At 42.3% G+C, this 21,687-nt stretch overlaps 1 protein-coding gene across 1 annotated transcript in view; it reads right to left on the bottom strand.

Annotated features, from left to right (window-relative positions):
• The window catches only part of LOC137357350 (zinc finger CW-type PWWP domain protein 1-like), a 73,920-nt gene that overhangs the window by 40,851 nt on the left and 11,382 nt on the right, over positions 1–21,687 (bottom strand). The window contains exons 4-8 of the mRNA XM_068023615.1: positions 20,463–20,797; positions 18,652–18,730; positions 3,381–3,447; positions 3,015–3,157; positions 1,058–1,171 (exon numbers count right to left, since the gene is read on the bottom strand). Coding sequence (XP_067879716.1) covers positions 1,058–1,171; positions 3,015–3,157; positions 3,381–3,447; positions 18,652–18,730; positions 20,463–20,797 — 738 coding nt within the window. The remainder of the gene's footprint in view (positions 1–1,057; positions 1,172–3,014; positions 3,158–3,380; positions 3,448–18,651; positions 18,731–20,462; positions 20,798–21,687) is intronic.

Below are 21,687 nucleotides of genomic sequence, written 5' to 3'. Positions count from 1 at the left end.
ACTTTATTTATGTAATTTTGGGATGGGGGATAGCTCTTTAAAAATGTAAATATCCTGGCAGGGCTGACTGCCCTTTAAGAATGGTGTCAGCGCCTGCGCACAGGCATCTGATGCCATTGCCGGGGACAGACAGCCCGCCCCCTCCACGTGAGGGGTGGGGGGGGAGGGCGGGCTTAAGATTGCGGCGGCTCTTTGGCATGCCGCCAGTTTTTGAACTCACTGACGAGATCGGGGGCAAGCTCATCGAATCCAGCCTCTCGTTTGAGAAACTTCCCTTAGGAGAGTTACCTGTAATTGACCTCAGGATTCTCCCATTTAGACCACTTCTGCACAGAAACAAACAGCTGCCTCAATGGAATAGGAAAGATTAAAAGCAACAGCTAACCATTCTCGATAGTACTCAGAACACCAGGCTACCTGTGAGCAACATCACAGGCAATCGACTACTTTTTTAAAATAAGTATCACAGAGGTATTCTGTGAATGGCAATGCCTGGCACTCATGGAACTATAACTCAGTAAATCTGAAACTCTCTCCCCCAAATAGCTGTTGAGGCTAGGGCAATTGAAAATTTCAAAACTGCGATTGATGGAATTTCTGTTAAGTAAAGGTATTAAGGGATATGAACCCCCGCTGGGTAAAGATTTGAGGTACGGATCAGCCACAATCTAATTGAATAGTAGACTAGGCTCGATGGGCTGAATGGCCAACTCTTGTTCTGAGGTGCCAACAGCTTCAAGAGACCCGGTGGGTTTGTTGCGGAGGTGGAGGGGTTGGTGGGGAGGGCCCAACGATGGGGAGGAGAAAGGAATACAACATAAATGTATTAGATGACTGAGAGCTAGTCAGGTAGGAAATCAATTGTTTACACATGTAAACCACATTCAACTATCAACAGAGAATGCTGTTTGACCACGCACACACAGCCAAGCCTGATCCTGTCCTCATCAAACATTTGCATATGCACAGCTACAAACACTATTCCCACACACCAGTGTCGAAGAATGCCAAGAGCCCATAAATTTACATTCCGCAAGTGGAATGGCACCAGACTTACCCAATGTAGTTTCCTCATCGTCATCGATAAATTTGGTGTAGTCCTGAACAATTTTCTTCGGCTGGCCTTTTCGTTTGTGCTTTCGTCCTTCCCTGTTTACTTCATTTATCTCACCTAATAATGATAGAGTTATAACAAAAAAAATGACTGCCCAAATCCCTCCAATAAATAGTTCTGACAATAATTTCCTGTATGTTTGTGCATTTTAATCTACCGCATTTAGTGCAAAGGTCTTCCAAAAAATTAATTTTGTGCAAGAGTGTGACCTTTCATGATAAATATATTTGTTTTCATTTTTTATGAGTGATCGGTGTCACAGGACTCATCAATATTCCACACAATTGATGCATGATATGCTCTTTCTGTGAACGTTCTAATGTTCTTTAGGGAAGGAAACCTGCCATTCTTGTCTGGTCTGGGCTGTATGTGACTCCAGTCGTAACCCATATGGCTGACTCTAATCTGCCATTCTGAAATGGCCAAGCATGCCTCTCAGTTGTATCATTGCAAAGTACACACAGACATGCAGCGGTTCAAGGAGGCCCTACCATCTCCTTCTTAAGGGGCGACTAGGAATGGGCAATAAATGCAGGCCTTATCAATGATGCCCACATCCCCAGAATAATTTTTAAAAATCTCTTTAGTTTTATACAGTGATAATCTACAGGTTTTTATAAATTTTTCAGGTAGTATGGCAGAAAGTTCTCCCTGTGACTGCGTGGGTTTTCGCCGGGTGCTCCGGTTTCCTCCCACAGCCAAAGACTTGCAGGTTGATAGGTAAATTGGCCATTATAAATTGCCCCTAATATAGGTAGGTGGTAGGGGAATTGAGGGAAGGTGGGGATGTGGTAGGAATATGGGATTAATGTAGGATCAGTATAAATGGGTGGTTGATGGTCAGCACAGACTCGGTGGGCAGAAGGGCCTGTTTCAGTGCTGTATCTCTAAATAAATAAAATAAAGTCAGTGCTTACAATCTGCATGTTCTTTGTAGTAATCAGAATTTTCCTCCTCCACAGTTTACTAAGTGGATATACCATGCCACACGCAGCTCACTGGTCTCTCATCTCTGAATCAGACGGTTTTAGGTTCAAGTCCCACTCCAGGACGAGCACATAATCTAGGCTGACACTTACAGCACAGTACTGAGGGTGTACTGTACTGTCCTTCCGATGAGAAATTAAACTGAGGCCCCTTCTGCCCTCTTAGGTGGATGTTTAAGATCCAATTATGCTATTTGAAGAGCAAGGGAGTTCTCCCCATTGTCCTGGGACAATATTTATCCCCAACCAACATACTAAAAACAGGCTATCTGCTGTTTGTGAGAGCTTGTGCGCAAATTGGCTGATGTGTTTACTATGTTACAACAGTGGCTACACATCAAAAGTACTTCATGAGCTGTAAAGCACTTTGGGACATTGTGAAAGGCGCTATAGAAATGCAGATTCTGTTTGTCTTTACTACCAGAGTCTGCTCAGATTTGCTGGCATGCGTTATCCACATATTTCCTCGTAATCTTTAAATGTTAAAACTTTCACTATCAGCAATCTGCGTTGTAATCTGATCTACTGTTCTGCAGGCAATTAGGAGCACAGATTTGTCAATCGTTACTAACTGGAAAGGTGGATAAAGATTTGGAATAGAAGAAAATGCAGGATTCTGCGGAGAGCGCACAGCAACGACATGAGTTTTGGATTCCTCTAAGCAAAAAACATTGATATAATGGTCTCCTTTTGTGTTACAAACTTTTACAGTTCTCCTTTGTAGCCTTCTGGAAAACTTACAGTGTGGAGAACCATGGGTTCAAACACATATCTAACCACTTCTTGAACACTCCAATACAACATTCTATTTGTTTGTACATTTATCACATAACCAAGTATGATCTTTGTGCTGTGGCAACTCTACACCATGCATTGATTTGCTTAATCTGTACAGATTTTTGCTCATTGCTTACTTGTATTGGTGAGAATTTTATTTTTCCGAGACAGTTTGTTAACTTTCTTGTCCTTTGATTTGGTCTTTGTTTTCCGAACTCCCTGCGTTTCCACATCCTCATTGCCTTTAGTTACCAAAGGCTCTGAAGGCACAGTGTTCTCACTGTGTGGGAAGAAACATTTCATGTGAGCACAGATGAAAACAAGCGCATCATCACCAACATTTTAGTAAGTTAAAGGCTACGTCATTAATCTGGTAAAAGTTCGGGAATCTATTGGGAAGCTATTTTCTGCACGAGTAATTAATATTTGGAATGGTGTTTACAGGTAGGATGATAGAGATAATGTCTAAATAATCATTCAAGGCATAAGTATCTGACACTAACCTGACAAGCAGCATTTCACTGTTCTCCTGTAAGCTTTTCACTTTGTGCATCAGCTTCTTGCTGCTTGCTGTTACAGAGTGAAATAAGAGTCAGTTTCATGATTCTAAGAGATTTAGTTACAAAACAGGAACAAACATGGAAATTTAAACATCATGCAACTGAATTTACCCATAAATAATTTCATTTAATTTTCACTGTAATTTTTTTAATCTATATTATTTTTTCCGGCTAATTTTCTCCTTGTTTCTCTTTTGCTGGAGGCTTTAACTCCTCGCCTTAAACCTCCCGACCCCAAAACCCCTCTGAAGAGGACAGGAATTACTACCTAGCTGGTGGGCATGAGTAGGATTTTGAGCTGAAAGGGGCTGTCACCAGGGACCCAAGGGAACAGTCCCCAACATAAGTTAAGAGTATAAGTTGGGGATCCCGAGACGATTGAGTTTGAGAGAGAGAAGCCTGGGGCAGGAAGGCTCCAAGGTTTCCTTGTGAGGCTTGGAGGAATACTCCTGCTCCTTCTGGTCCACCAAAAAAACCTTCAAACTAAATGGCTGCCGTGGTGGGATCTGAGCCCATGTCTCCAATGCATTAATCTGAGCCTCTGGATTACTAGTCCAGTAACATTACATTATAAATTGCCCCTAGTATAGGTAGGTGGTAGGGAAATATAGTGACAGGTGGGGATGTGGTAGGAATATGGGATTAGTGTAGGATTAGTATATATGGGTGGTTGATGGTCGGCACAGACTCGGTGGGCCGAAGGGCCTGTTTCAGTGCTGTAGCTCTAAACTAAACTAAACTAAACTAAACTAAACAAAAAATAAAACTTTCCTGGGTCTCTTCTGGCTACAATCCTGCCTGTTACGCTGTTTTCACTGACAGGTGGCGCCAGTGCCTCAATGCCCACCCCAGCAAGGTCATCTGCATCGGAGGGAGCTTCGTGAGGGAAGGAGGGACTCACAGCCCAGGAATTTTCTTGTCCCAAGCCTAGAAATCTGCCTCACAAAATACAGCATATCAACCTTCTAGAAAGATAGGAACAGAAGGAGGCCTTTTAGCCCCTTGAGTCTGTTCCACCATTTAATTAGATCATGGCTGATCTAAAACCTAACTACATGCACCCTCCTTTGTCCCACTTGCCTTTGGCTAACAAAAATGTATGATTTATAATTAACAATTGATCTCACATCAATTTCCATTTGCATGAAGAAGTGTTCCCTAATATCACCCTTGAAAGGTCTGGCTCTAATTTTTAGACTATATCCAATAGTCCTGGACTCCACAACTAGCAGAAATAGTTTTTCTCTATATACCCTATTTGTTCTCCTTAATATCTTGAAAACTTGGATCAAATCACCCCTTAACTTTCTAAATTCCAGGGACTACAACCCCGGTTTGTGTTATCTCTACTCATAAATTAACCTTTGGAGACCAGGTACCATTCTGGTAAATCTATGTGCACTCCCTCCAAGCTTAATATATCCTTCCTAAAGTGTGGTGCCCAGAACAGCCGCTACAAGATGGGTCTACTTGATCTGCTCGTGGCATGGACCCTTGAAAATTTCGAAAATTTCTGATTTATCTTTTTATTCCCTCCTTATAAAAAGGGTTCAATGGGTCAATTGCAGCATGTTTTCAGGAGCTGGAGAGACAGGGGGAAAATGCAGATTGACCCTGGCAGCACTCTCTCTCCTGTGCAGGCAGCCGATGCCGGGAATCCTGGCTTTGTCACTGATATTTTAATAAGGAAACCTCCCCCTAAACTCACAATCTTTGACTGGGTCAGTGCCAGAGGTTGCCGGTGGACGCATCCCACTGACCTGCTGCCCTAGAGATTTTCAGGGGCCTTTCACTGAACTCTGCACTGAGCTTGCTTTTTCTTGTTTGTTTTGAGTCCATGAGCATCCTCTGGTGGCCTAGTGCCTTACTGCACACACCAAAATGCTAACTTTTCAGACACAGAATTTTACCCCCGGGAGGCCTTATGGCCCATTGTAAATTACTGAAAAAGCCATCGCTTAGTCCAATTCCTCTACCTTTAACCCATCGTCAGTACTGGTTCTGACATTTTTCTTTGACCAGTCAGATATGTAACATGCACAGAGGCACAGTGGCGCAGTGGTTAGCACCACAGCCTCACAGCTCCAGCGACCCAGGTACAATTCTGGGTACTGCCTGTGTGGAGTTTGCAAGTTCTCCCTGTGTCTGCATGGGTTTCCTCCGGGTGCTCCAGTTTCCTCCCACATGCCAAAGACTTGCAGGTTGATAGGTTAATTGGCCATTATAAATTGCCCCTAGTGTAGGTGGTAGGGAAATATAGGGACAGGTGGGGATGTGGTAGGGATATGGGATGTGCAGGATTAGTATAAATGGGTGGTTGATGGTTGGCATAGACTCAGTGGGCTGAAGGGCCTGTTTCAGTGCTGTATCTCTAAACTAAACTAAAACAACACCCCCCCCCCCCCCCCCCACCGTGTTTAAAAGGCTCCACAGGAAGCGCCAAGAGGTAGTTTCTATCTTCTAAATTTGAACACACTGTTTTCTTATACGCACACACACTACTTACAAATACAAAGTGCAGGTTGGCAAAAGCCAAGCCAAGTGTAATGTGTAATTGTTGCTGCTTGACTAACTAAAACCAAGCAGCCTATAAGCTTCCCGCTGCATGTCCAACCAGAACCTACCAAGGGTGCAGAATTATATAGAGCCAGAGAGAACATTCAGAGCTCTCAAGTAATCTCCCCATCCAGGTCCCATTAGCCAGCCAGGTTATTTAGTCAATCATCAGCAGTGCCCTGGAGTGCTGCATAGGAACAGGAAGGCCATTCAGCCCCTTTAGTCTGTTACACCATTCAATTATATCATTGTTTTATCGGTATCTTAACTCTTATTTACCTGCCTTTGCTACATATCCCTTAAACCCCATACCTAACAGAAATCTATCAATTTTAGTCTTGAAAATTTCAACTGATCCATCATCCACAGCTTTGTGTGAAAAAGTGTGTCCTGATTTCACTCTGAAATGGATCGAATGCCTTGTTGTTCTGATGAAGGGTCACTGACCTGAAACGTTAACTCTGCTTCTCTCTCCACAGATGCTGCCAGACCTGCTGAGTATTTCCAACATTTCTTACTTTTATTTCAGATTTCCAGCATCTGCAGTATTTTGCTTTTATTTTAGTGCTTTTATTTGAGACTTTGATACTTGAGCTAGGTGGGATGTGACATGCACGCCAGCTTTTCACCAGAAACACGAATAACTTGGATGAAGGAATAGAGAGTTGTATATTCAGGTTTGCAGATGAGTCTGAGTTAGGCACAGTAAATAGTGTAGTCGGGACTAGGAAGTTACAAATGGATAGAATAAGTGAGTGCACAAAACTATGGCGGAAGGATTTCAATGTTGGGAAGTGTAATGTCATCCACTTTGGATCTTAGCAAGACAATGTAATTTTTTTTTGTTTTTGCATTTCTTGTTTTTATATCAAATTCTCAAGACTGCAACCAAAGCAAAATACCGTGAATGCGGAAAATCTGAAATAAAAATTTAAAAATGCTGGTCTAGCAGCAACTGTGGAGAGAGAAACAGCATTAACTTTTCAGGTTTGTGACCTTTCATCAGAACCCTTCCATTGCCAACAAAGAAATACATACATAGAAGTTACAACACATTAACAGGCCATTCGGCCAACCAGTCCACGTCAGTGTTTATCCTCCATTGTGAGCAAATTTACCTTTCTAATCTAATTTTGAATGCTGATATTGTTTTCTGTCAGAACCACAAACCTTGGAAATGAATTACGCAACTCTCCGTGTAAGGTTTCTTTTACTCTTCATTCGAAATCTCTCATTTAATATCGTATTCATTGCTTCTCAACCTAGAGCCCTCAACACTGGAAATGGTATGCTTTCATTTACCCTGTCCCATCCTTTCATAATTTTAAATACTTCTATCACACCTCCGTAATCTGCACTGCTTTAACAAAAAAAGACCTAATTTTTCCAGTCTTGATTTGTATTTCTTCATACCAGACAGCATCCTAGTAAATGTGCATTGCATCCTCTCTTTAGCTTGAATATCCTTCCTGTAGTGTGAAGCCCAGTGCTCCAACTGAGCTCTAACTGAGGTCTTATTAAGGTTTTACGTAAGCTCAATATTCCCACTTGGCTTTTATATTCTATAGTTCTTGTGATAAAACTTAGAATTCCATTAGCTTTTTTTTATCTACATGGTGATGCCTTTAATGTCCTGTAAAGTTGTACCTTCCAAATCGCTCTCCTCATCCACAGCACCCAGCCTATTTCCATTCAGAGTATGATTGCTACTGTTTCTTTTACAAAAGCATATCACCTCATCCTTACTGATATTGAATTCCATTTGCCAGTATTTAGACCAGTCCCCCATCTTATCAATACACCTTTGCAGCTTCTTTTGGTCTTCTTAAGAATTAACTATATCTCCTATTTTGGCACCATTTGCACATTTTAACTCCACACCCTCTAGGCCTACATCCAGATCATTGATCAGAAGTGGCCGCAGAGCTGTACCCTGTGGGACACTGTCTCCCACTCCACATTCAGGAAAAACTAACTTTTTTCCTCCCATCTCCATAATTCCACATTGCTTAATCTTTTCTACTACCACAGCTTTCACCTCCTCAAAGAATTCTATGAAGAAAGGAAGACTTGTATTTCCAGGGCACCTTTCACAACCGTAGGATGTCCCAAACTGCTTTAGAGCCAATGTCACTGGGTGGATTTTACCTAGCCCCAACGTCAGGCTCCTTGTGGGGGATGGGGGTTTGGGGGGGGGGGAGGGGAGAGGGGCGGAAGATGGTTCCGGCAGAGGCACACCATGGAGCCACGGAGGCCGATGCCAGGAGGGTCCAGCCCGATCCCCATGGTAGCAGTGAGGCTCCATTGCAGCCCACCACCCGCTCCCCCCCCCGCCACCGGCTAGGTGACAGGACCTCAATTTCCATATTTAAATCAATAAAATGAATGAATTAACATATACTTACCTGAAATCTTCCGAGCCCGCCACGATCTTTGGCGTGGCAGCTGGCACTCCTGCACATTCAATTCCCAGTCTGGGGAAAGAAGATGTGGCACTGGTGGGAAGAGGGAGGAGCTAAGGTTTTTCCTGCAGGGTGGGGGCGGAACGGGGTCAAACAGGCATCATCAGTGTAGGGGATGGAGGGAAAGGATAAACTTTCAACTTTGTACATCTGGGGGGAGGTCAGAATTCAAAGGTAAGTGTTTGGTGGGGGGGGAGGGGGAAGAGAAAATACCTAATGTAATGTAATGTACAATTTCATTCTGTAAATTTAGGGGGGGCGGGGTTCACTTTAAGAATTCAAATTTGCCAGCAGCCATTTAAAAATGGCGCCAGCGCCTGCGCACAGGCAGCTGAAACCATTGCTGGCAATGGACAGCCCACTCCTACATGTTATTGGCGGGGGGGGGGGGGGGGGGGCCACCCCTGCTATTTAAATGAGCCGCTGCCCAGAAGATCGCAGTGGCTCTTAAAATCCAGCCCACTGTCATAATGCAGGAAACGCAGTGGCCAACTTGCGCACAGCAATGTGATGATGACCAGATAATATGGTTTTTTTTTAGTGGCATTGATTGAGGGATAAATATTGGCCCAGGACAGCAGGGAGAACTCCCCTGCTCTTCTTCGAAATAGTCCCACTATTACTGGGCTTCAGCTTGAGTTCTCATTCAACAGTCACACTCCCCCAGTTCTGCCCTGGAGAGTCAGTTTAGATGGGACTTAATCCACAACCTTCTGACTCAGAGGCAAGCATTCAACCACTGAGCCACAGCTGATAAGAACTGTCAAACATGACTGGCCCTTTTACAACTTGTGCTGGCTGTTATCTAGATATGTGGTAATTTTATCCTTAATTAGAGACTCTAAAACCTTCCCTATTGCAGACAAGAAACAAATAACCTGCATTTAAATAGAGCCTTTCACAACCTCATAATATCCCAAAGTACTTCACAGCCAATTAAATGCTGCTAAATTTTAATCACTGTTGTACTGTAGGAAATGCTGCAGCCAGTTGGCGCACAGCAAGGTCCTACAAACAGCAATCAAGATAAATAATCAGATGATCAGGGTTTTTTTTTCAGTGGTGTTAGTTGAGGGATAAATATTGGCCAGGGTAGTGCAACTATTCTACAAATAGTGCCATTGGATCCTTCAGGTCCATTTGAGAGGGCAGACAGAGTCTCAGATTAATACCTCATCCGAAAGACAGCACCTTTAACTCCTTCAGTATTACACTGAACTGTCAGTCTGGATTATCTTCTCAAGTCTCTGGAGTGAAACATGAACCTACAACCTTCTGACTCAGAGGCAAGAATGCTACCAACTGAGCCCAGACAGACAGATGTTAAACTAACTGGGACCTATAATTACGCAGAATAGCTCTGTCTCCCTTTTTAAAAATGAGTATTACGTTGGCCATCCTCCAGCTCTCAGGCAAACATACACACTCAATAGAGCTCTGAAATATAACGTTTCTTATGCTTTGGCAATTTCTTCCTAGCATGTAGCCTATTGGACCTTGGTGCTTTGTTTTCCTTTAGCCCAAATAATGTAGCTGAAATGTTTCTTTTATCTGTCACCATTTCACTCATCTCACTCTGAACCACTTCAGAATTCACCTTGTTTCAGATATCCCTTTCTATTACAACTTTGTGCTGCCTCAACCCCAAACGGACCTTGTTTGTCTTGAAATGTTAATGTGTCCTTTCTGTTTTAAAATACTGTTATGACGGTGCTCCTATATTTTTGTTAAGTTTTTTTTTGAGGACTCATGTATTTTAGAATTATGGACAATGTTTTATTTGGGAAAACGGGAAAGGATTCCATGGATATTTTTTTACTGAGTTCCTTGAAAGGACAGAGAGGTCTTGTTTGAAAACAATATTTATTGGAAGTCTGAAATAAAAATAAGAAATGCTGGAAATACTCAGCAGGTCTGGCAGCATCTGTGGAGAGAGAAGCAGAGTTAACATTTCAGGTCAGTGACCCTTCTTCAGAACCGGAAACGAAAATCCCGTCGGAGAGAAGAGCAGAACTTCTTCAAGGTAGGCATTCCTGGAAGAGAAGTGGCAGTGAATTAAACACTAAAATAAAAGCAAAATACTGCAGATGCTAGAAATCTGAAATAAAGTTCTGAAGAAGGGTCACTGACCTGAAACGTTAACTCTGCTTCTCTCTCCACAGATGCTGCCACACCTGCTGAGTATTTCCAGCATTTCTTGTTTTTATTTCAGATTTCCAGCATCTGCAGTATTTTGCTTTTAATTTACTGGAAGTCACCTGTCTTCAGATAAATACTCAGCAGGGGCTTTTTGACTTGGGGAAGATGTTTACAGAGAAGTGACAGATCAAGATTTATAGGAGTCAGAAGGCTTGACTCTTGCGATATTGATTTTGGTTTCGCTTTAGACAGTGTGTCGAGGTGTGAACTGTTTTGAAAGCAGTTGAGAAAACCAGCCAAGAGAGCAGTCACCATCAGCTCACCCTCTTCCATCTCTTTGAGAACTTCCTGAGAATCAAGTGTAAGAAATAGAGAAACTGATGTTGAAAAGCCTGCCATAAACCACTGTTGTCGCATTTCTCCTGGAAAGCCTGCCAAACTGATTTTCAACATCAACTGAAAAGGACTATTCTAGAAAGATCCCAGTAACAGCCATTTATGCATATTTGGGACGCCAAACCAAAATGGAACAACTGATATCTCTCCATATCTTCTCTTTTTTCTTCAAGAGTTAGCAAGTATTTGAATAAAGTATTTTTTGTAACAGAGCTCTAAAGAGAAAATCTCTTTTTTTTTGGTTAACGGGTGTGTGTGTGAGAGAGGCTAAGGTAAAAGGGAATTTTCATATTTTACTCTGCGTGTTAATGCTTTGCTTCACTACTGATTATGTCTTGTTTTATAATAAACTGATAATTTTGTTGTTTATTAAAGAAACCTGGTTGGTGTATTTTATTATGGGATAAAGAGTAGAGTCTATGATTGTATCGCTAACTGTGTAAACATTTAAATAAATGTTGTGACCTGTGGAGAAGCGGATCTAGAAAAGACAGTGCACTCCTCCCAACTCGGTCGTAACATATAATTGGGGGCTCATCCGGGATAACCGATGACGTGCAGTTGTAAGTGGGGTGATAATAACTGAAAAGAGGAAAAGTAAAAAATAACCAGTTTTCTTGTGTAATAGAGTAAAGTATACCCTACTGAAATGTCTTCGTTCGTTGCTACAACCTTTCTGGGGAAGGAGGATATATCCCTGAGTGATTTGAGAAACTTAACCAAGGTTAGATTAAAGGATTTGGCAGACCTGTTGGCATTAGAGTTAAAACCAGGAGCTAAGAAAGCAGACATAATTGAAGTAATAGCACAGTATTTGCAATTGGAAGAAAAAGAAGGCAAACCAGATGGTAGTGCAGTTGAATTAGCTAAACTTCAGCTGCAGATGAAGCAGTTTGAACTTGAAAGGGAAAAGGAGGAAAGAGAGGAAAGGACAAAAGAGAGAGCAATTCAAAAGGAGCAAGCAGAGTGGCAGGAGAGAGAAAGGGCAAGAAAAATAGAGGAAAAGGAGAGAGAAAGGGAATATCAGATTAGAAAGCTGGAACTAGAGGAAAAAAAGGATGCCCTTGACCCCGATGAAAATCGGGTGGGGAAAGACCTGTCTCCAGCCCAAGACCCAGTGGAGAGCTGTTTAAATTGGTACAAGCCCTCCCAAAATTTGAGGAAAGGGATGTAGAAGTAGTTTTCATTTCTTTTGAAAGGATAGCCAGACAGATGAAGCCACCTATGGAAATCTGGACACTGCTTATGCATAGCAGGTTGCTGGGCAAAGCTCATGAAGTTTATGCCATGCTTTCTGAGGAGGCTTCTGCAGATTATGAGGTGGCAAAAAAAGGCTATTCTCGCTGCTTATGACTTGGTCCCTGAAGCGTATGGCAGAAATTTTGGAACCTCCAGAGACAGTCTGGGCAGACCTATATAGAATTTGAGAGGGTAAAGCAAATTAATTTTGATTGTTGGATGCAGGCACTAAAGGTAAAGGCCACATATGAGAACCTTAGGGAAATAATTCTCCTGGAAGAATTTAAAAATTCACTCCCTCCGTTAGTAAGAACCCATGTATAGAACCCATGTAGAGAACCAGAAAGTTTCAAGAGCCAGACAGGCAGTGGAAATCGCTGATGATTACGAGCTTGTTTATAAGCCCAAATCCTTTTTCTGTAACCCCCACAAATCTAAGAAGGATAGAAGGTGGGAGGGTGAAAGGAAGGCAAGTCACCGGCGACAAGAAGCTGGGAACGCCGCGGGATCTCTTCCTCAGGCCAGAAATAAGATGCTGAGGGTGGAAGCGAGGTCCGCAAGGCTAACTGTTACCATTTCCACAAGGTGGGACACCTTCATGCAGAATGCTGGAAGTTGCAGGGTAAACCCATGGGACTTATTGGGGTACCCAAAGCCAATGTAGAGAAAAGAGCCCTGACCGATAGTACGACAGATCAGGCAGTAGCTCTTACTGCAGCTGTAAGGCCAAGTACAAAAACCACTGTGTGTGCGGGGCACGTGAATATGATAACTGAGAGTTATAGGGAATTCTTGTCAAAAGGAAAAGTAATACTTATGGATTCTTAAGTTATGCTTAAGGATACAGGAGCCACCCAAACTCTATTCCTGGGGAAAGGCATAACTTTTCCACCAGAGAGCGCACCGAATGCCAAGATTTTAGTGAATGATATTGGTGGCGTGTATATACCCGTACCTTTGTATCGGGTGAACCTAAAGTGTGACCTAACGTCCGGAACGGTAACTAGGAGCTGTCTATAGTTTACCTGTAGACAGAGCTAACCTACTCCTGGGGAATGATTTGGAGCAAAGGTAGTAGCTTCTCCAGTAGTTAAGGAAAGACCAAGTGAAGTCAAAGAGACTGAACAGTTGCAGGAAAAGGTTCCAGTAATCTTTCCTTCATGTGTATTGACCTGAGAAATAGCTAAATAAGTTCCATGTCAGAGGTAAAGTAAATCCACAGTCAGATAGTCGAATATCTGAAACTTTCTTTGGGGACTTGGATAATCCAAAGGAAATGTTCAATAAATCTTCTCTGATCAAGGCTCAGCAAGCCAATCTAGAGGTAAATAAAGTGGTACAATCATCTTTAATTGAAGCTGAGGCTGAGGGAGTTCCAGAAGGCTACTATATTAAAAATGGGATTCTGATGAGGAAGTGGAGACCTCCTCACAGACCTGTGGATGAAGAATGGATGGTTGTTCACCAGATAGTGGTACCGCCTAAGTATTGCCAGGAAATACTAAGGATAGCGCAAGAAATTCGTATAGCAGGACATGTGGGGATCCAGAAGACCCAATCACATTTAAGTCAACATTTTCACTGGCCAGATCTTTCCAAGGACGTGGTGCAGTTTTGTAAAATGTGCCATACGTGCCAGATTGTGGGAAAACCGCAACCTGCCATAAAGCCTCTAATTCCCATACCAGCTTTTGGAAACCATTTAGCTGGATGTTGGTAGACTGTGTAGGACCTTTACCGAAAACAAAAGTGGGACACCAATATATACTCACTATCATGGATATGGCTACTCGGTTACCAGAGGCTATCCCCTTGAGAACAATTTCTGCTAAGGTAGTCGTAGAGAAGTTAACCCAGTACTTCACTAGATATGGATTACTGATTGAGATTCAGTCAGGTAAGATTCTAATTTTATGTCTAAACTTTTCAGGAACTTATGGGTAATTTGGGTATAACACAGTTAAAGTCTTCAGCAGACCATCCACAGACACAAGGGGCTTTAGAAAAGTACCATCAGACCCTCAAAATGATGGTCAGGGCAGACTGTCATGAATATCCCCATGATTGGGATAAAGGACTAGCATTTCTTTTGTTTACCACTAGGTTGTGTCATATCAATATGTTGAAACAATATCATCGCTGGGAAGAGGATAAGCAAGCACAGGTATGTCAGGTAGCAGGGACAGTGAAGGACGAAAGGAATAGTGAGGATGAGGCAGAAGGAGATCTAGACGATTCTCAAATTGAACCTCCTACTATCTGGTTAGCGAATACTGAATTGTTAGGGAGATTGGACACTATGCTTTCATATTTAGATTCAGAACAATGAGAAGAAACAAGGTTACTCACAGCATTTAAATGAGTCTATAGAGACAAGCTAGGATGTAGGATTAGCCACACATGAGGATGTAGGGGAACCCTTTCCTATAAAACAGCATCCGTATCATTTAAGTCCAGAGAAACAGGCCCAGGTTAAAGCAGAAATCTAATACATGCTGAAAAACCACCTAACTGAACCCAGAGTTCACCAGCGGCGTTAGTGCCTAAACCTGTCGATTCAACTAGATTCTGCATAGACTACAGAAAGGTTAATGCAGTAACAAAGACAGACTCCTACCCAATAACTCCCTTGGAAGATGTATTGATAGAGTGGGCAGTGCCACGTTTCTTACAAAAATAGATTTGTTTCAAGGAATAATGGTAGGTTCCTTTAACACCCCAAGCTAAAGAAATATTGGCCTTTGTCACTTCAGATGGTCTTTTCCAATGCCGAATGATGCCATTCGGACTAAAAAATGCCCTAGCCACTTTTCAGAGAGTAATGAACCAAGTGGTAGCCAGTGTTCCTAACTGTGTGGTTTACCTTGACTATGTGCTGGTATACAGTGACACCTGGAAGGACCGCTTAGAACAACTAGAAGCTCTGTTTAGAAAATTACAATCGGCTGATTTAGTGATAAACCTTGCCAAAAATGAATTTGCAAAAGCCAGGGTAACCTACCTCGTGCATATAGTAGGGTAAGGACAAATGTTGCCAAGAACAGCAAAAGTACAAGCATTGATAGAGCTCCCCCCTCTGAGGACTAAGCAAGAAATCATGAGGTTCTTGGGGATGTGTGGTTTCTACCGCTAGTTTGTACCAAATTTTAGTACTATAGCTGTTCCATTGACAGATTTGCTACAAAAAAAGAAAACCAAGGTAGTGTGGTCAGGGGAGTGCCAAACATCTTTTGAGAGGCTGAAAGCCATTTTGATAAACAAACCAGTGTTGGCTGCTCCAAATTTCACTAAGCCCCTCACTAAGTGATGCTAAAAACCTGGGGTGCAGTCCTGTTACAAGACAATGAATCAGGCCATGAAAGACCCGGGGGTTACTTTTTCAAAAAGCTAAATCAACACCAAAAAAGATATTCAACAGTGGAAAAAGAAACCCTAGGCTTATTACTAGCTCTTAAGCATTTTGAGGTCTATGCCCACCATAACGACAAAGAGACACTAATCATAACTCCCTCGCCTTTGTAGAAAAATTCAAAAACCAGAATGTCAGACTAATCGATGAAGTTTACTATGGCAACCTTATCGCTTACAGATTATACACATTGTGGGAAAAAAATGTGAGCACAGATGCTTTGTCTAGGATTTAACTTTGCTTTGAGTTATCTGAGTGCAAAGATGGTACAAAGCAGAACTGTATTAGCTACAGGTAAAGAGTGAATGAGCATGAGTGGGAAAATGTGCTTTAAGATATTTTTCATCTTCTGTTTTTTCCCACTCCTTGTAATGAAACACATTTGAAAATGGTGTTTCACTCCTCCAAGGATGGAGGTGTTATGACGGTGCTCCTATATTTTTTGTTAAGTATCTTTTTGAGGATTCATGTGTTTTAGAATTATGGACATTGTTTTATTTGGGAAAACTGAGAAGGATTCCATGGACGATTTTTTTCACTGGGGTCACTGAAAGGACACTGAGAGGACTTGTTTGAAAACAACATTTACTGAAATCACCTGTCTTCAGATAAATACCCAGCAGGTGTTTTGACTTGGGTGAGATGTTTACAGAGAAGTCAAGATTTACAGGGGTCAAGAAGCTTAATGTTTTTGGTTTCGCTTTGGACAGTGCTTTGGGGTATGAACTGTTTTGAAGGCAACTGAAGAAAACCAGCCAAGAGAGCATTCACCATCAGCGCCCTCTTCTATCACTTTGAGAACTTCCTGAGAGTCAAGGGTCAGAAATAGAGAAACTGTTGCTGCATTTCTCCTGAAAAGCCTGCCATAAACCCCTGTTGTCACATTTCTCCTGGAAAGCCTGCCAAACTGATTTTTAATATCGCCTGAAAAGGACTATTCTAAACAGATCCCAGTGACAGATACGCATATTTGGGACCAAACCAAAAAGGGACAACTGACATCTCTCCATATCTTCTCTTTTTCTTCAAGAATTAGCAAGTATTTGGCCAAAGTATTTTTTGTCTTTTTTCTTGTAACACAGTCCTAAAGAGAAAATCTCTATTTTTTTCAGTTAACAGGTGTTTGTTTGTGGGTGTGTAAATGGCTAAGGTAAAAGGGAACTTTCATATTTCACTCTGTGTGTTAATGCTTTGCTTTGTTACTGGTTATGTCTTGTTTTATAGTAAACTGATAATTTTGTTGTTTATTAAAGAAACCTGGTTGGTGTATTTCATTCTGGGATAAAGAGTAGAGTGTATGATTGACTGTATCGCTAACTGGATAAACATTTAAATATATGTTGTGACTTGTGGAGAAATTGAACTAGAAAAGACAGTGCACTGCTCCCACCTCAGTGGTAACAATACTCAAAGCCCTGCTATGCATTTCCAGTGTATAATGCTCATATTTTACACAGTCCAGGTGCAGAACATGGTCTGAGAGTACTGTGTGGTAGAGATGGAGAACCCGATATAAAATAGAGAATACTGTACAGATACATATAAGCACTAATTTACTCCACACCATTTACTCTACACTCAGAGTAACCAATACTAAGAACACAATAAAAGGTGGAATGAGAAATGGTCTATTGTGTAACTAAGCCCTATTCTCCCAAACACTGTTTACATTCTGCACTTACAGGCTCTGCCAAGTGAATTTGGAGTTTAAAATTCCTCTTTTAACAAAAAAACAAAGGAATGCCTACTTTTCCTCCATAATTAACCTCCTAACGAAATCGCTGGATTATGCAGCTTTGACATGTGTGCTTTCTGAGCCTGTTCCACATAAGCCCTGTTAAAGATTAGGTCCCCAAGATATACAAAAATAAAATCTCATCCCTATACATTAACAACCATCTATAATGCATTGATAGTCCAGTGTTCCATATGCAGCCTTACCAACGATTTCTACTTCGTTAGATTTGCTTCGAATTACTGTCAAATGCTCGCGGAATGAGTCCTAGTACTTCATCAACTTTGCTGATAGCTTCAAATTCACATGGAACTTTCAGGAAGTAATCAATAATTGAACCAAAGTCCTTTTTATTTTTGCTAATTGTTGTGTATTCATTCATGGACCTTATTTTATCTCCATTAAAATCCATCTGTTGTATCTTAGCCCATCTGCAGATTGCTTTGAATGGTGTTCATCTCATCAGAATTAAAAATTAATTTTAAATATAATCATTATCACTCCATCGGCTTTGCTGCCAATGGCCCAAACGTCCGCTAGCCTTCTGACGCACCATGGGAGGCCCTTGTTTGTGAGCAGAATCTCTGCTCACCCCAAACAAGATAGCCTGCATCAGAGCAGTGAAGCCAGAGGAGGAGACTGCCAGACCAGGAGTTTCCTCAGCCCTGGCCTGAGAAGCAGCCAGGAGGCCGGTACATCAATTGATATCAACCTATGGGTTCAGATCTAGGACCTGAGCAGGGTCCCCAAATATTTAGGAAATTGTTATAAAGGGGGTCAGTGGAGGTTCCATTTGCCCTCTCCTCAAGCAATTAGCCAATGCTGCATTCCATGCACCCACCCCGCTCTCCCCCGCAAACATTCCTTCTGGCAGACACCTAAGATGGGTCCATAATGGCCCGGGCGCTGACTCATGAAGGACTCCTTCGACCTCACGAAGTCCAGCAAGGTTTAGCAGTGGAGGTTTGGCGTGGATACACCCTGGCACTCACACTAAGATTGTGGATGTACAGATATTTGTCTGCAACATGCTTTAACAGTGCTCAGGTGGCTACAAAGTATAACAGACCTCTATCATTAAGTAGACACTGGGGGCATCTTTCAAGTCCGTGCTGCTGGCGTAGTGCCTCACCCGCTGGCAGGGCAAATTAGGATTTCAGGTGTGCACTGCCCACAATTTACCCATTGCCGAATGTGTAGATGTGAGGGCTGACTAACAATTAAAACACAGTGGCGCAAGACTCAACAAAATCCTAATCATACGTCTAGGTACCGTACCTATGCATTCCTCTAGAGACTTGTCTATGACAGATTGGAAGAGCTTTTCATACTGACTGTCACTGAGTGTTGGAATCGTCTGAAAAGATAAGCAAAGGTGACACTTTAAAAAGAAAATCAAAAGGAATAATTCCACAGGTTTACAGGTAATTATTATCCAGCTGCGACGCAAGAAAAGATGACAGTAAAATTATGCTGTGCAGTATGAGTGAACAATTGTTAAATAGATAAATTTAAAATTTTTCTGTCTGCTTTTTAACAGAGATGTTAACCACTTATTGTAAACAGACTTTTAAAACAGAACCTAAAGAAATTTGATAAAACACGTTGTGTACACCTTTATTGCACCACCTCCAGGCGCTTACCCATTGTCTCTTGAGACAAGGAGGCCAAAGAAGAAGAAGAAGGTCTATATTTTTCCAATGTGAGGCTATATGCCACTGAGCTCTTACTCCTTGTACTTTGAAGATCTCTCCGCTGCCTCTACTCTTACACCATCCACCCACACACTGGGCTGAATTTTGTTGATGTCCCAACATCGGGATCCATGGTTGGGGGGAGGGTGGGGGGGCTGCCGGAAGATTGTACCGGCAGTGGCCCGCCAAGGAGTCCTGCGCCGGGAGTGCTAAGCCCAATCTTCCAGGTGGTGGCGAGGCTCTGTGGCAGCCCCAGCACCGCTGGGCGACAGGACCTGACTTTAAATATTTAAATTAAGCACATGAATACATTTAAATAAAACTGAAACCGATTTTACCGCCTGCCCGTGCAGCAGCCAGTACTCACGTGCCTTCACTTTCCCGTCCAGGGAAAGCTGGCACCACCAAGGTGGGGAAGGGGGATTCTCAGTATTTATAGTGCAGTCGTGGGGGACGGGGGGTATGGGGTCCAACCAGCATGTGGAGTGAGAGGGCAACTATTATATGTAAGTGTTATTGGGGGTGGAGGGAAGGGGAAGGAACATTAAATCCAGCCCACTCTTTCTTACCCCTTCAACACCAAACTCCACAATCGTCACATCAAACTCACCCTTCCTCCTTTACACTGATCTCCACCTTTTCTTCTTGACATCAAACCTAGTCTTCCTTTCTTATACTTAAATATATTAAATCGAACTAGGTTTGCCAACCCTCCAGGGGTGTCTTGGAGTCACCAAGAATTAAAGATTACTCTCCCTGCCAACCCAAGAGAAAAATCATAGGGGCATAAAAAGAAATAATCGGAGATGAGGAAAAAGGCTGTTTGACTAACAATCAAGAATCGTCCAAGTGAGTACCAAACAGTCTGTTTGCTTTGCAACTGGGGTGGGGCAGCAAGCGAGGATGACGTCTCAGGTAAGCAATATAAGGAATGTGGATGGAGACATGCGGTCATGTGATGGAACCTCCTGAAATACGTCCAACTAGTGTTGACAACCATAACCCAGGTTGGTCTCTAAGCAACTACATCTGTGTACTGAAACTGAGTTGTGCACAATTACTGACAAACCCATTTGTATCAGATTCCTTTAACTTCAAACAGGTTCCTATCTCCATTAGGAGAGCAGACAGAAGAACTGAATATGAACTCATGAAACTTTCACACGCAGGTACCTCGTCTCAAGGTTTTCTCACTTCCTGCACCTACCCACCCTCTCTAGGCTTGATACCTTTTTTTATTTTGATCAACAGGAATTTTGGCATTTCCTCCATCTAACCATTCCCTAAACTATATTTATATGTTAATTTTCTAACTTAAACCCTGACCTACTTCAACCAGGGAGCCTGGTGTTTTTAATCTATCAAATATGCAGATGGTTTATTTCAGAACCACACCTTATTTGTTTTAGTTATGCCTCCAATACACTTGGTTTTGCTTTTAACCTTCTCTTCGTCACTGATTTTTCCTGGTTTTGTTATGCAGCCTTCTTCGAGATATGGCTTGGCCTGTCTCTTTTCAAACACAGCTTTCTTCTTCTTCAGTGTAAAGTTTTTCTGGCCCCTCTTTTCCATATCTGGACGTGTGCCTTCTGAGCTGTCGCCGTTCTGACCCTCAATTACAGCAGAGGAGTTCTCACACAGCACCTCTTTCTTCTTCTTCAGTTTCAGGATGTTGTCCTTCCCGCCAGAAGCTACAAAGCTCGTGCCTCTCTTCACACTCTTCTCGATACCTGCACATTTAAAGATCTTTAGTGACAAGGCACTTTTATTTCCCTACGCTCTTTCTCAACAGTTCTGCACATGGTATGACAGAAAACGTGGTGCGCTCTGGAGCCCCAAGTACCACTCCTTGGATTAGCAGCAAGCAGGTTCACACACAGGATCCCCCACATGCTGTGCTCCTGATTGGAACCACACCCTTCGGGATGGTACAATGCAGAAAGCAAGCATTTCCCCACAGCAAGGGGAGGAAAATTGCAAAGTAAGAAATTGAAATGGGTGGGGGATGCATGGGACGTTCGACAAATGGTCCAACCATTATTCAGTTCCATTGAGCTCAACAGAACATAAACGTTGGACGGGGTCTATAACACATGGTCAATGCAATAGCACCCATTTTGCACCACCAACCAAGACAAACTTCTATCCCTATTTATGTTGGGAGCTGTTTATAATTAGATTTAATCTAGTATTATATATTTACATATAAGGAGCAGATGAATTAACACTAATTTTACATCATACAACACAGTAATTGATTTTGATTTTGTAAGCACAAGTTTAACAAGAAATCTTTTGAAAACATTAAACTGTAACAAAGAAAATATGATTAATATTATACCTTTATTTGTTTCTTTCTTTGCTGATTTAAGGTGAATGGCAAAGGAACCAAAGGCAACGTAAGCTTTTTTTTTTACACCGCTCGTGGTTAGGATCTGGAATTCACTGCCTGAGAGTGTGGTGGAGGCAGATTCAATTGTGGCTTTCATAATGGAATTGGATAATTATCTGAGGATAAAATTCGCAGGGCTACAGGGAAAAGGCAGAAGGAGTGGGACTAGCTGAGTTGCTCCTGCAGAGAGCCAGCATGGGCATGATGGGCCAAATGGCAACCTTGTGT

This window comes from Heterodontus francisci, chromosome 48 (genome assembly GCF_036365525.1).
Source record: "Heterodontus francisci isolate sHetFra1 chromosome 48, sHetFra1.hap1, whole genome shotgun sequence".
NCBI classification, from domain to species: domain Eukaryota; kingdom Metazoa; phylum Chordata; class Chondrichthyes; order Heterodontiformes; family Heterodontidae; genus Heterodontus; species Heterodontus francisci.
Note: the sequence above shows the minus strand (reverse complement) of the source record. Positions and strands in the feature narration are given on the sequence as shown.